This window comes from Pipistrellus hanaki (genome assembly GCF_964339955.1).
Source record: "Pipistrellus hanaki genome assembly, chromosome: 20".
NCBI classification, from domain to species: Eukaryota; Metazoa; Chordata; class Mammalia; order Chiroptera; family Vespertilionidae; genus Pipistrellus; species Pipistrellus hanaki.
This window is the reverse complement of record NC_140522.1, coordinates 1844769-1860180: the sequence shown is the minus strand read 5'-3', so window position 1 is coordinate 1860180 and position 15412 is coordinate 1844769. Positions and strand designations below refer to the sequence as shown.

The window sequence follows — 15412 nt, the reverse complement described above, 5'->3', positions numbered from 1 at the left end:
GCAGGCTGCCACCCCGTCTGGGCTCTCGACAGGACGGGAGAGCTCTGCCCCCAGAAGGTGGGGTCTGAGATGGCATTAGGTCACAGGGGTCCTCAAACTTTTTAAAGTGGGGGCCAGATCACGGTCCCTCAGAGAGCTGGAGGGCCGGACTATATGAACTACTAATTCCTACTGTAACACCTCGGCTGCGCTCACTGCCCAAAAAACCTGGCGGGCCGGATCAGACTCCTCTGCGGGCCGCATGTGGCCCGGGGGCCGTAGTTTGAAGACCCCTGCTAGGATGAGAGAAGCAGGCCAACTCTATTCTTTTATTATTATTTTTTTAAATATATATAAATATATTTTTAGAATATATATATATTTTTTTATTGATTTCAGAGAGAAATGGAGAAAGAGGGAGAGAGATAGAAACATCCATGGTGAGAGAGAATCATTGATTGCCTGCCTCCTGCACACCCCCTACAGGGGATGGAGCCCATAACCCGGGCATGGGCCCTGACCGGGAATCGAACCGTGACCTCCTGGTTCATAAGTCAGTGCTCAACCACTGAGCTGTGAAGGCGGGGCCCATTACCCACAATTCTCTACTCCAGAAAACTTTGAAAATAGAAAGCTTTTCATCACTCACTCAGCAGAAAATTTGACCAGATGGGAGACTTTTTATGGCCTCATTTTTTTTCTCTCACTTAGTGTGACTTTTAAAAATATATATTTTATTGATTTTTTACAGAGAGGAAGGGAGCGATATAGTTAGAAACATCGATGAGTTAGAAACATCAATCAGCTGCCTCCTGCACGCCCCCTACTGGGGATATGCCCACAACCAAGGTCCATGCCCTTGACCGGAATCGAACCTGGGACCTTTCAGTCCGCAGGCCGATGCTCTATCTACTGAGCCACACCGGAGAGGGCTAGGAATCCTGGGTTTTTGAGGCCCCATGATTCCTGTTTTTTTGAGACCGTGAGAAAAATGATTTACCCTCTCTGACAGTAATATTTAAGTGGAATATCTGATTTGGACCCAATACACTTTAAGTCAATTCCAAAATCTAACGGTTCAAAAAAAAAAAAAAATAGGCAAACACCAAAATTCGCAGGAACACCATTTTCATTAAGTTTCCCCTAGACTGTGCTTCCATGGTCCTTGCTATTTTTTTAAAAAATGTTTTTGAAAATATTTAAAAATCACACTTTAAAATTGATATCGATCTTTTTTGTACAGAAGGCCATGTCACAGACACTGAGAGGGGTTATTTCTGGTTTCGTTTCAGATTGTCTCTCAAGGAATTCCCATGAGGGCAAGAATGATTCACTCTTTCTCAGGAAAAAAGTCTGCAATTCCCTACGGGACAAAGTCGCAGGTAGGTTAACGCTAGGGGTACTTGTTGCTTATAACTGAGTCTAACGTCCGTGACCTATGAACCAGGAGGTCACGGTTCGATTCCCCGTCAGGGCACATGCCCAGGTTGTGGGCTCCATCCCCAGTGTGGGGCTTGCCAATCCAGGATTCTCTCTCATCATTGATGTTTCTCTCTCTCTCCCTCTCCCTTTCTCTCTGAAATCAATAAAAATATCCTTTTTTTAAAAAAAATAAATAGCCAAAACCGGTGTGGCTCAGTGGATAGAGCGTCGGCCTGTGGACTGAAGGGTCCCAGGTTTGATTCCAGTCAAGGGCATGGACCTGGGATGCGGGCACATCCCTGGTAGGGGGTGTGCAGGAGGCAGCTGGTCGATGTTTCTCTCTTATCGATGTTTCTAACTCTCTATCCCTCTCCCTTCCTCTCTGTGAAAAATCAAATATATATATATTTTTTAAAGGTTACTTGGCTGCGTGGTCCTAAAATGGAGCTCGCAACTTTCTGCTAAATAATATTGTCCTATTTCTGAGTGAGTGACATAGCGTTCTATGTGCCCACTCCCCCAGAAACAAACACTATCTACGGTGTTTTTCTTGCAGTATATTCTTTCCATCAGCAGAACGAACCTAAACAAGGATCTGCTGACCGGTAAGTCCAATGCTTTACTTTTTTATCACTTGTCATTTTGCATAGAGCACCTGAGACTGATCTTGCCACATGGCTTATTGGGACTTGTTTACTGTTTTATTTTTGTGAGTTATTAAGAGCAGGACTGCCGAGACCACTGTGGCTCAGTGGACAGAGCGTCGGCCTGCGGATTGACAGGTCCCAGGTTCGATTCCGGTCAAGGGCATGTACCCTGGTTGCGGGCACATCCCTAGTGGCAGGTGTGCAGGAGGCAGCTGATCGATGATTCTCTCTCATCGATATTTCTAGCTCTCTATCCCTCTCTCTTCCTCTCTGTAAAATATCAATAAAATAGATTAAAGAAATAAAAAAGAAAGAAAACCATAGCAACCAGGCATGGAGGCGCCGGACACGAGAGTAAGAGCTTCATGGGCCTCGGTGTGTATAACCCTCCCCACCACCGGGGGAGGAGGGAATCACCTTTATCTCGGTTGCCCAGACGGGGAAGGAGCCTGAGAGGGCCCCTCGGGGTAACAGATCAGGCTGTTAATCAGTGGCAGAACCGGGATTTGAACCGGAGTCTGCTTCTTCCAAAGTCCATGCTGTTAACTACTGCCCTCATGTTGTGTGTGGAACATCTGCTGACACCCAGGCGCTGACACAGGGAGGGAAGACCCGGCCTCAGGGCCCAGGTCAGAAGCGCCCCTCTCTGTGTGCCACTGACACGTCTCGGCTGGTGTGGCTCAGTGGATAGAGCGTCTGCCTGCGGATTGAAAGGTCCCAGGTTCGATTTCGGTCAAGGGCATGTACCTTGGTTGCGGGCACATCCCCAGTTGTGGGTGTGCAAGAGGCAGTTGATTCATGATGCTCTCCCATCATGGATGTCTCTCTCTCTCTCTCTCTCTCTCTCTCTCTCTCTCTCTCTCTCTCTCCTTCTCCCTTCTTCTCTGAAATCAATAAAAATACATTTCTTAAAAATGGGACAAAAGAATCCAGAATCTGAGACAAAAAGGTGGGAAGTGGAGATGGGAATACTGAGTTGGAAAGTCAGAAGTTTCAGCTTCCTGTGGTCTCAGGCACGTTCCTTACTCCATTTATAAGACGAATGGCTTGGGACTAACCCCTCCATCCTGGCTGGGTAGCTTGAAAGCCTGTCATGACAGCTCCCCTATCCTTGAGAATTCATTAAGGATCAAAACACGTATTAATAGTTCAGAAAATGAAAATGGCTCAATTCCAGAGATGACGAGCAGGAGAAAAAACCCCCACAAGACAGCACTACCATCACCTGATGTTTCAAATATTTTAATTCTTCCCCTCCCAGGGGTTTCAGTGTGTGATGATCAACAATCCACACTGGTTACAGCTGGAATGAGGAGTCTAGAGGGCCAACAGCAGGCCTCGAAGGAAAAAGTGTTTTCAGCCACAAACAAAGCCTTACATGCCTGGCAGCTTTTCAAATATGTGATGACTAGTCCCTTTCCGGGACGCCGGTAATCTTAGCAATGCGAGGATTTGCATAATGGAGTTCGTGGGACCTTTTCTTTTCTTCTAATTTATTTATTTATTTTTGAGATGAGAGTAGTTGATTTTTTTAAAATATATATTTTATTCATTTTGTACAGAGAGGAAGGGAGAGAGATAGAGAGTTAGAAACATCGATGAGAGAGAGTCATCGACTCAGCTGCCCCTTGCACACCCCTTACTGGGGATATGCCCGCAACCAAGGTACATGCCCTTGACCGGAATCGAACCCGGGACCCTTCAGTCCCCAAGCCGACGCTCTATCCATTGAGCCAAACCGGTCTCGGCGAGAGTAGTTGATTTTTAAAAAAATATATATTTTATTTATTTATTTTTTTGATTATGGTATCACAAAATTGTCCTCATCCCCCCATTCCCATCCCAAACCCCTCCCTAGATATGGTCCCACCCCTCTTATTGATTTTTTTTTACAGAGGAAGAGAGGGACAGAGGGTTAGAAATATTAATGAGAGAGAATCATCGATCTGCAGGCAGATGCTCTGTCCATGGAGCCAAACAGGTTTCGGCAATAAAATGTATATATTTTTAAAAGAATAAACCCCTCTGTCATACGGGGGTCAGGAAAGGATCCCTGTCCCCCGTGATGAAGTGACGTCAGAAGGAGAACTTGACCTGTGTCTGCTCCCCCCTCCCCCCTCCCCCAGCGGTGGAGCGCTACCCCAACGCCAAGGTGTACTTTGGCCACCGGCTGCTGACCTGCAACCTGGAGGAAGGAACCATCACGGTGCTTGGGTAATCGCCCGCCCGCCTGCCCGCCCGCTGGCTTCCGAGGGAGCAGCCAGGGGTCCGAGCGGCCTTTTATCTGTAACCTTTGCTTTTTGGCTCCTTGGAAGGAGTTAAGGGATGAAGGAAAGGGTGATTCCACGAGGCCCTGGAGTCCACCACCCTGTGCTTCCTCTCTCTCCTCCCGGGAGACAGACAACCTGCTCCCCTCCCCTTGTCTGGATGCTGCTTGCCTGCTTCTCCTGAGCTCTGTGTCCTCTGAGGTTCCATTTCCCCTGAATTCCATTTCCCCTGACGTTCCTTTTCCCCTGAAGACCTCACACATCTCTCGCCCAGGCCTGAGCCCTTCACCCAATCCTCATGCATGTTAATTTCTCATGAGACAGCTTCAGACACGCCAGCTCAGTGGGTAGAGCGCTGGGGTGTGGAAGGAAGGGTTCTGGGTTCGATTCCAGTCAAGGGCACGTGCCTCAGTTTCAGGCTCCTCCCCAGCCTGGGCCCCGGTCAAGGCGTGTGCTGGAGGCAATCCATCGGTGTCTTTCACATAGCTGTCAACTCAGAGCGGGAGGTCAGGCCTGTAAGAGTGAGGAGTAGGCCCGCCGACTGGCTGTCTTTGACCACGTGTGCGTGTGCGTGCGTGTGCATGTGCGTGTGTGTGTGTGTGTGTTTCAGATGGCTCCTTTTGTTTTTCAGATCTGACAAAGTTCCCACAGATGTCACCTATGACCTCATTGTGGGATGTGATGGTGCTTATTCTACCGTCAGAAGCTACCTCATGAAGAAACCCCGCTTCGATTACAGTCAGCAGTACATTCCCCACGGGTACATGGAACTGACCATCCCGCCCAGGGACGGGGATGTAAGTCCTTCCCTTTCTTATCTCTCCCTGCCCCCCCTCCACACACTCCACCTCAGGCCCGCACAGAAGGTGTTCTCAGTGGCATGTCTTTGGTCAGTTCTGAGGTCTGACATCAGTCTTTTGTCATTAAAAATAAATTGGTGGCCAAAACCGGTGTGGCTCAGTGGATAGAGCGTCAGCCTGTCGACTGAAAGGTCCCAGGTTCGATTCCGGTCAAGGGCATGGACCTTGGTTGTGGGCACATCCGCAGTAGGGGGTGCGCAGGAGGCAGCTGATCGATGTTTCCCTCTCAAGGAATGAGCATCAGTAAACAGTGTTAGTTGAATACTTGATTTGCATATAAAGTATTTATTTCCCCCCCCTCTTTCCATGACTTCTTTTTTTATTTTTCGTGTTATTATTTTTTAAATTTATTGGGGTGACATTGGTTAATAAAATAATATGGGCCTCAGGGGTACAATTCTATAATACATTTCCTGTATATTGTATTGTGTTCACCACCAAAAATCATCTTCTTCCATCACCATTTATCCCCCTATACCAGTAGTCGACAAACCACGGCTCGCGAGCCACATGGGGCTCTTTGGCCCCTGGAGTGTGGCTCTTCCACAAAACACCATGGCTTGGGCGAGTCTACGTGGAAGAAGTGGCATTAGGAGAAGTTTACGTTTAAAAAATGTGGCTCTCCAAAGAAATTTCAATCATTGTGCTATTGATATTTGGCTCTGTGGACTGATGAGTTTGCCGACCACTTCTCTAACCGCTGTGTCAAATTGGCTAGGGCTTCTTTGCTCACTTTTTAATCGGAGTGTTTGGTCTTGGGTTTTAAAGCTCCCTAGCAATATTGGATTTTTACCCCCGGTCATATGTACCATGGTGAATGCTCTCCAGAGAATTTTCTTATTCCCTGTTTCCACGCTGAACCATATGTGTCCTGAGGCAAATATGTGATCATAAGCAAGTAAATCTAGGAACTTTTTATGAAAACTAAAATACCCACAAAAGGAAGAAGGATCTTGCCTTATAGGTAAGGCTTATAAGGGATGAGCATAGTTAAGTACTTGATTTGTATATAAAACATCCATGTTTCAAGGAACTGATTTAATCTGTCTGAAATTCAGATATCCCAAACTGTATCGTCAGTCAAGTCCATGTTTTAAGATTTTATTGTCTTTCTATTTCTTCTTCCTGGTCAAAAAATGTGTTTACTAATTCTTTTTTTAAAAATATATTTTTTATTGATTTCAGAGAGAGGAAGAGAGAGGGAAAGAGAGATAAAAACATCCATGATGAGAGAGAATCATCCATCGGCTGCTTCCTGCATGCCCCACACTGGGGATCAAGCCTGAAACCTGGGCATGTGCCCTTGACCAGAATCGAACCTGGGACCCTTTCATCAGCAGGCCGATGTTCTAGCCACTGAGGCAAACCAGCTAGGGCCGGGAATCCCTTGTTTTAACTTCCCAAACCCCACAAACTTCTTACCCGCCCAGCTTTTCCTCCCTATACGTGTACTTTAGCTCCAGATAACCTGTTTGTATTTCTGCCACTTGAACTGTTGCTACAGGGAAGTTATGCGGCTTTGCATATGGATATACGTTGGCTATTCAACTGCACGGTATGACCTTTGAGGTCAAATAGTCTCACGTTTACTCATTTCTCTGTCTGTACTGGGTTTTCTTTGGGGCTCTGAGGATTAACAAACCAGGAAGGAATATTTCCTTCTCCTAACAAAGTATGCAAATGTTAGCTGGGACTCTATTCTGTGCGTCTGTGTTCTTCCTCCTGTGTGCAGTATACACTGTAAGCGCTGTCTAAACAATTGTAAGAAGTAACGCGAACTTATATATAACATATTCCTGGGAACAAGCATAAGGGCTTGTATTAGTTCTGGGGTCCATGGGTCTACCCTAGGGGTGTCGAACTCAATCAGAGAAGGGGCCAAAATCTAAAATCCAGCCTAAATCGCGGGCCGAATGGTTTACTGAACAGTCATAAACTGACAATGTCATAAACTGACAGCGGAGTGCAGTGATGACAGCGCGGTGCGGGCCACATTGCAAGGCCTGGCGGGCTGGATTTGGCCCGTGGGCCTTGTGTTTGACATATGTGGTCTACCCAATAATCCATACCATTTTAAAATTTATTTTTTAAAATGTCTTTATTGATTAAGGTATTACATATGTATCCTTATTCTGCCGTTTCCCCTCACCTCCCATTCATGCCCCCACCCCCACCCTCGTTGTCTGTGTCCATTGATTAAGTTTATAGGCATGCACACAAGTCCTTTGGTTGATCTGTCCCCCTTACCCCCACCGTCCCCTACCTTCCCTGAGGTTTGACGTTCTGATGGATGTTTCTCTGTTTCTGGATCTATTTTTGTTCGTCAGTTTATGTTGTTCATTATATTCCACAGATGGTGGATCATGTGATACCCAATAATCAATACTCACTCAGGCTGCTATTTTGCTGTAAAGGCCAGACCTCTCTATAATTTATGTTGTAGGAAACAAGGGATAAGAGATTAGTTTGTAAAATTTGGTTTTGCCCATGAAATTTAAATGAGGACCTTTCCATTCATACAAATAAGTCCCCAAATAAGGTGAAAAATAAAATCTAAAAATATTGTATACACATATTCAGGATGCCCCCCGCCCAAAAAATGTATACACACTTTAATAGCTGATAGTTCCATTTTGAAAGCAAATGCTATTTTAACAAAACTGCCTTTATAATAATTTGAAGTATGTGCATACATTTTGGGATACCTTACATATGTGTGTGTGTGTGTGTGTATCCATACATATGTAGCTTATATGTGTCGATATATATATTTTATGGATGTGCTTGTTTGTGAGTGTGTGTGTATGGAAATAAAGAGAAGAAAGAGAGAGAACATCTTATAGCCTATTTTCAAATCTTCAATTATACCTCATTCCACCATACTGGCATTCAGAATAGGCTATTGATTTTAAACACTTTGGAGTTGAGTGATCAAGTACATTTTTTAAAAAAAATATTTTTTATTGATTTTTTTACAGAGAGGAATAAAGAGGGATAGAGAGCTAGAAACATTGATGAAAGAGAAACATCGACCAGCTGCCTCCTGCACACCCCCTACTGGGGATGTGCCCGCAACCAATGTACATGCCCTTGACCGGAATCGAACCTGGGACCTTTCAGTCTGCAGACTGACGCTCTATCCACTGAGCCACACCAGTTTCGGCTAAGTACATTTTTAATAAAAGGCAAAGGTTATATATATATCCTAAGGTTGAGTTCATGAAAACAGAGCACGTAGTATTGCTTAAGACTGTTTCTACTTTGTGGCAATAGATACTATCATGAAAATGATAGGGATTTAAGTCCCTGTGGGGAAATTATAAAAAAAAGCACAGTCCGTTTCACGGATGTGTTGCATGAACGCACTAACCGGCTGTGTGCCCGTTGCTCTGCAGTTCGCCATGGAGCCGAATTACCTGCACATCTGGCCGAGGAACACCTTCATGATGATTGCCCTCCCTAACAAGGTAGGTACAGAATCTCTCGTCCGCCGCGATTCTGCGTCCATCACCAGTGCTGTCCTTATTCGTGTTGGCGCTTAGTAGGTATACACCCAATGGACCTCGTCATGGTTTAGTCTATAGAGGGATTGCGTCTTTGAAACATTGGGATGTACTGAGGGACAACGGAAGCCGTTCCCATGATTTACGTTGGAAAGGAGAGTCAACATACCTGAGTGACTAAACGGGGTTGTGTGTCGGGGTGCCTGTCAAGTTTCCCAAGACAGTGAAGGACGAAGGGGCCCCCAGATAAAGCCAGAGAGACTTAGAGAGAATCATCTAATCATTTATATTAGGAAGTACTTTCAGCCTTTAAGATTTATGAAGCACCAGAGGCCCCGTGCACAGATTCGTGTACTGGCAGGGTCCCTCGGCCTGGCCTGCTCCCTCTCGCAATCTGGGGCCCCTCAGGGGATGCTGGACTGCCGGTTTCGGCCCAATCCCTGCAGGCCAGGCTGAGGGAACCCACAGGTACAGGAATCCGTGCACTGAGCTGCTAGTATGCATATAAGATCTTTGGTTAATCTCTTCCTGCCCTCTCCTCTCCCCCCTTCCCTCTGAGATTCATCAAACTGTTCCATGTTTCAATGCCTGTGCATTGAGCGTCGGCCCCCTGGTGGTCAATGCATCATAGCTACCAGTTGAACAGTTGCTTAGGCTTTCAGATAGATAGATAGATAGATAGATAGATAGATAGATAGATAGGAATATACATTCTCAAAATAGAGTAGGGATGGTCATTCATTAGACTCTCCACGTTTTTATGTATAAAATGGATAGCACTGCTGTTATTTCATGGTTGTTGTTATTGTTGTTATGCGCTGTAGATTGACAGCGTTATCTGTTGGTCTTCTTCTTGTATCTTTTTTTTCTCTTGGTATCAACCTTGGGTTCCATGCCTAGTCATACTGTCATAAGATGAACGATAGAGGAAAACAGGGAAGCGGTATTAGGTCCAACCCACCTAATAGCCATCTGAGGTGTGGGGTTTGCTTGGTGAGAATGTCTGAAGGTAGAAAATTCCCCGAAAAACTAACTGAGAAGCCGGGGAGGAGCCGGAGCCTCGGCGGCGCTGTCCCTTGGGCGTCAGGGGGAACTCGAGGCTGCCTCTCCCGCCTGCTTGGGCCCTCCTCCCAGGTGCCACCTGCCACAGCGGGAGCCCTGCGATCTGGGGGTTCACTTTTGTGCCCACATCACGGGCCTCCTATCCCTGCTCACACCGTCCCTTTCCTCACAGAACAAGACGTTCACCTGCACGTTGTTCATGCCCTTCGAAGATTTCGAGAAGCTTCAGACCAGCAGGGACGTGCTGGATTTCTTCCACAAGCACTTCCCGGACGCCGTTCCTCTCATGGGCGAGTACGTCTGGGGAGCTGCCATCGTTCCTGGCCTGTCTGGCTCAGTGGCTAGAGCTTCGGTCCGCAGATGCAAGGGTCCCGAGTTCGATTCTGGTCAAGGGCACGTACCTTGGTGGCAGGCTCCATGACCCTGGTCAGGGGGAGTGCAGGAGGCAGCCAGTTGATGTGTCTCTCACATCGATGTTTCTCTCTGCCTCTTCCACTCTCTCTAAAAATCAATGGAGCCAAAACCAGTTTGGCTCAGCGGTAGAGCGTCGGTCTGTGGACTGAGAGGTCCCGGGTTCGATTCCGGTCAAGGGCATGTACTTTGGTTGCGGGCACATCCCGGGTCGGGGGTGTGCAGTAGGCAGCTGGTCGATGTTTCTCTCTCATCGACGTTTCTAGCTCTCTACCTCTCTCCCTTCCTCTCTGTAAAAAAATCAATAAAATATATATATTTTAAAAATCAATGGAAACATATCCTCAGGTGAGGATGCACAACAACAAACCAAAAAAAAAAAAAAAAAAAAAATGGAGGTGCAATCATGACTTTTGCTCCATTGGTCCGAGTTATTCAAAAATCAAAGGAAGAGTATGCACCTTATTTGTTTTGCTTAAACATGTCCAGTTGGGCAGTGACCTAGACAGGAAGAAGCCCCTATTATCAAAAGCGGACGCTGCGCTGTGAGCAGTGAGTGGAACAACCCCAGGCCATGGCCAGTTTCTCCGGGAAAGACAAGGCACTGGTGTCCCTCGGTCTTTACACAGAGTGGCCAGAGGAGGATGACCTCTGAACGCATAATCACCTGGCCACTCCGTGTCTATCCTACAGAAGAAAAGGCTAATATGCAAATGGTCCCTTCGACCAGGAGTTCAACCAAAAAGCAGGTCGGCCAACACCCCATGTCCCCTCCCCCTGGCCAGGCTGGCCGGACCCCACCCATGCTCGAATTCATGCACCGGGCCTCTAATAATATGTACACTCAGTAGCCAGCTTGTTATGTGTTCAGAGATCACAATAATCTGGCCACTCAGTGTATTTTTTTTAAGAAACGGAAAGTGGGGATCAGAAGAAGCTTCCGTTTCTCCCTCTGCTGCCATTCTTGTGGACTTACTCGCCAATAAGGTCCTATGGTCATGAAGCCAATAGACGTGAAAGGATTGGGCCGTGGTAGGTGCCTGGTCTGACATCTCTGCATTCCGATCCTCTTCCTCCGAAGGCAAGCCCTGGCGCGGGACTTCTTCCTCCTGCCCGCCCAGGCCATGATCTCCGTGAAGTGCTCCCCGTTCCACTTCAAGTCCCGCTGCGTGCTAATGGGTGACGCAGCCCATGCCATCGTGCCCTTTTTTGGGCAAGGAATGAACGCAGTAAGTCCTTTCTCCCGCCCAGGTGGTAACCTCTCAAATAAAACCAAAGATGCCCTCGTGGGTTCGGCTCAGGGGATAGAGCGTCGGCCCTCAGACTGAAGGGTCTCGGGTTCGATTCTGGTCAAGAGCACATACCTCGGTTGCAGCCTCCATCCCTGGCCCTGGATGGGAGGCAACCAATCCAAGTGTCTCTCTCACATCGATGTCTCTCTCTCTCTCTCTCTCTCTCTCTCTCTCTCTCTCTCTCTCTGTTTTCCCCCTCCCTTCCACTCTCTCTAAATATCAATGAAAAAATATCCTTAGGTGAGGATTAACAACAACAAAAAACAACACACAAAACAACAAAAAGAATAAAACATAATAAAACTATCCCCCGAGTCTCTGAGAACACAAATCAATGCAATCATCATACCAGATTTTTTTTTTATTAGATTCATCAGTGACTTTAAGCAAGTCTGGAATTACTTGATCCAGCCGAAACTGGCTTGGCTCAATGGATAGAGCGTCGGCTTGGGGACTGAAGGGTCCCTGGTACGATTCCGGTCAAGGGCATGTACCTTGGTTGCGGGCATATCCCCAGTAGGGGATGTGCAAGAGGCAGCTGATCGATGACTCTCTCTCTCATCGATGTTTCTAACTCTCTATCTCTCTCCCTTCCTCTCTGTAAAAAAAAAAAAAATCAATAAAATATATTAAAAAAAAAAAAAAGAATTACTTGATCCAGCAATTTAATGTAGAAAAAGAAGCATGAAGCCTAAGCTACTTATCAGTATATAGAAAATGCATTGATAGCCTAACATTTGGAGACTTGACTACCAGCAATAGGAGACTTCGTTTTTAAAATATGTTTTTCTAGATATTATGCGTAAGAATATAAATGTTAGGCGTAAAGAAAGAAAAGATCTCAAATTATCTTTTCCCCCCCAAAGGAAACCACAAGTAATGTGGTTAAATAAGACTGTGAAACAGATTAGATGCCGAGCACTATGGCTTCCAGGGAAATGTTATCATTCTGGCTAGAAAAATATTTCTGGAAAAGAAATATCGTGTGTGTTTGGTAACTAATAGCTTTATAATCCTAGTCTTTTATTGTATTGGTTCCTGGGACATATTCCGGGTATAAATGGGTTGTGAATCCAATCAGTTATACCTTCTACAAAGCAGTGGGAAACGTTTTGTTCTATGAAAACCTAAGAACACACCAATTTTAGTGGATAAGTACCCAGCGCTGCGGCATCAGAAGGCGAGGGTTCAAATCCCCACTCTGTAATTACACTGGGAGGTCAGTTCAAAATGGCTAAGAAGTGTTTGGGATGTCCAGTGTGTTTCCCCCCATTTGTTTCTTATTTCAGGGGTTTGAGGACTGCCTGGTGTTTGATGAGTTAATGGAGAAGTTCAATAACGATCTCAGTAAGTACCATTCTTCGGACTCGCCCTGCAGATGAATTGTGGGACTATTTCTGATTCTACATGACCACAGACCCCACCCCTGCCCAGTTCCTGTTCAGGATGACAAATGTTTCTGCTCAGAGAGTCTGCCACTCTTGTTGATCATATCAGACGAGGAGCAGCCAGAGAGAAAAACGTAGTTTGCTTTAAGATAAGATAAAGTTCCCAGACCAGAATTTGGTGGCCACGTGCTCCTTTCTCTCCCTGCCTGCGGCCCTCAGAAATTCTGTTAGCAGCTCAGGTGCTTCTAGCTTTGAGTCCAATCAAAAGTCTCCATCTGATACTTCCATTTGCCTTTTGATTAAAATTGATTCCACCGGTATGTTAATTTTAGAAGTATGAAAGTTTAAACACTGTATATACAATTCTAAGATGAAATGAAATGCACATAATTTTCATCGGTAAAAGAAATCGCCACAGTAGCCACTCTGAAATCAATAAAAGGATGTTAAAAGAAAATAAAAGTTTAGAGAGAATAGAGGGTAGAGAATAATTTCATCTCTGCAGAGCCCTGCTCATTTTCATAGACTGTCTCGGAAACGATACGTTCTTGAACTTGGCTTCTAGGTGTGTGTCTTCCTGAGTTCTCAAGATTTCGAATCCCAGACGACCACGCGGTTTCAGACCTTTCCATGTACAATTACGTGGAGGTGAGTGAGAGGGCATGGCGCTATTCCATGAGATCGTTCGCTGACACTCCAGCAAACTGTTATTAGAAATTCGGGGATGAGGAAAATAGGACCAGAGGTATGGATGCATGGGACAGAATAACAGATCTCAGTGGGGTGGGAGATGGGGGTGGGAGGGGACAGGAAGAGATTAACCAAAGGACATATATGCCTATATGCATAACGCATGGACACAGACAACAGGATGGGGAAGGCCTGGGGTGGAGCAGGGGCTGGGTGGAAGGGGGCAAAAAGGGAAAATATGGGAGACATTTGTAATGCTGTCAACAATTAGAATAAAAAAGAATAGGTACAAAAGAACACACACACACACACACACACACACACACATAGCATTCCTTACACATCGGTGGGTTGTGACTATATAGCCCAGCGGTCGGCAAACTCCTTCGTCCACAGAGCCAGATATCAACAGCACAATTGACATGTCTTTGGAGAGCCACATTTTTTAAACTTAAACTTCTAACGCCACTTTTTCAACATAGACTCGCCCAGGCTGTGGTGTTTTGTGGAAGAGCCACACTCAAGGGGCCAAAGAGCCCCATGTGGCTCGAGAGCCTCGGTTTGCCGACCACGGATATAGACGTTGATAATCATCCCTGCACCTCATCTCCATCTATGCTTCAGTGACATTTAGGAGGCAACAAAGACGATAAAATACAAAAGGCCAGTTCAACCTCTGATATTTCACAGATTCAACCCTGAGACATTTACCAGTGTTAGTAATATGCTATTTTAATGAACGTAGAACTTTGATATGTGTTCATGTTTGAAAAATCTAAGAAATCGCCTTTCCATGCTTAATCTTTTAATCTCCACCCTTAGGGTAACATTGAATATTCTTTGGGGTATTATGCCCTGCAAACACACACACACACACACACACACACACACACACCAAAAACAAAAAAAGCAAGACCAAAGCAATTCATGGTCAGAAGATGAATCATAGGAAGGAAAACATAATTCCATTTTGAGCCAAACCCATGAAAAGCTCCCCATAATCTGTTGCGGTTCTCATTTTAAAATAATCCAATGAAAAAATTTCCAAGACAAATGTAAAGAGGGTGTAGCTGTTCTTCCCCTGGCTTCATAAGAGAGAAGGTAGTCACGTGGACTCCCTACTTGAGCCGATGGTTCCATATATATGCCATGAAGGAAGTTCTACAAAAACACCCAAAGGCTCATTAATATCTTCCTGGTGTCGTTAAAAAACCAGACAGCTGCAGTCTGAATATTTGTCCTGAATACACGGAAAGGGTAATCCGATCACTTCCTGCCATCAGCAACATTCCAGAGCAACCAGGAAGCATCAGAGACTAGCCAAATCACCAGCAGGCTCAGGTTACCCACCAGACGCAATGGAACATGCTCTGTAGAGTTCCCGTACTGACCCCTGTAGAGTTCTCCAACGGGTGTAGGGTCAACCCTTGACCTTCTCAAGGTCATGTCCTCCCTGCATTGTTGAGAATGACAGAAAGGGGTTGGGAAACAAGAACTGATTGGACCACTCTGTGCCTGGCTTTCGTGGTGAAGAAGAAGAAGAAGATGAAGGGTAGTAGCGATGAGCTGGAGGAGAGGTGCATGCATGGTCCAAGGCATTCTTGAGAACTCTCACATTATTGCAGATGCGAGCACACGTCAACTCAAGATGGTTCATCTTCCAGAAGAACGTGGAGAGGTTGCTTCACGCCATCATGCCATCGACCTTCATCCCCCTCTACACCATGGTAAGGTCTGAATGCAAGATGTTGCCCCATTTTATTTAATATATATATATATATATATATATATATATATATATATATATTATTGATTTCAGAGAAGAAGGAAGAGGGAGGGAGAGGTAGAAACATTATTGATGAGAATCATTGATCGGCTGCCTCCTGCACGC

General features: G+C 45.7%; 1 protein-coding gene across 1 annotated transcript in view; it reads left to right on the top strand.

Moving 5' to 3' along the window:
* The window catches only part of KMO (kynurenine 3-monooxygenase), a 28442-nt gene that overhangs the window by 10150 nt on the left and 2880 nt on the right, over nucleotides 1–15412 (top strand). The window contains exons 4-13 of the mRNA XM_084868742.1: nucleotides 1272–1361; nucleotides 1958–2006; nucleotides 4175–4262; nucleotides 4947–5112; nucleotides 8571–8642; nucleotides 9913–10034; nucleotides 11233–11380; nucleotides 12733–12790; nucleotides 13397–13479; nucleotides 15147–15248. Coding sequence (XP_084724868.1) covers nucleotides 1272–1361; nucleotides 1958–2006; nucleotides 4175–4262; nucleotides 4947–5112; nucleotides 8571–8642; nucleotides 9913–10034; nucleotides 11233–11380; nucleotides 12733–12790; nucleotides 13397–13479; nucleotides 15147–15248 — 978 coding nt within the window. The remainder of the gene's footprint in view (nucleotides 1–1271; nucleotides 1362–1957; nucleotides 2007–4174; nucleotides 4263–4946; nucleotides 5113–8570; nucleotides 8643–9912; nucleotides 10035–11232; nucleotides 11381–12732; nucleotides 12791–13396; nucleotides 13480–15146; nucleotides 15249–15412) is intronic.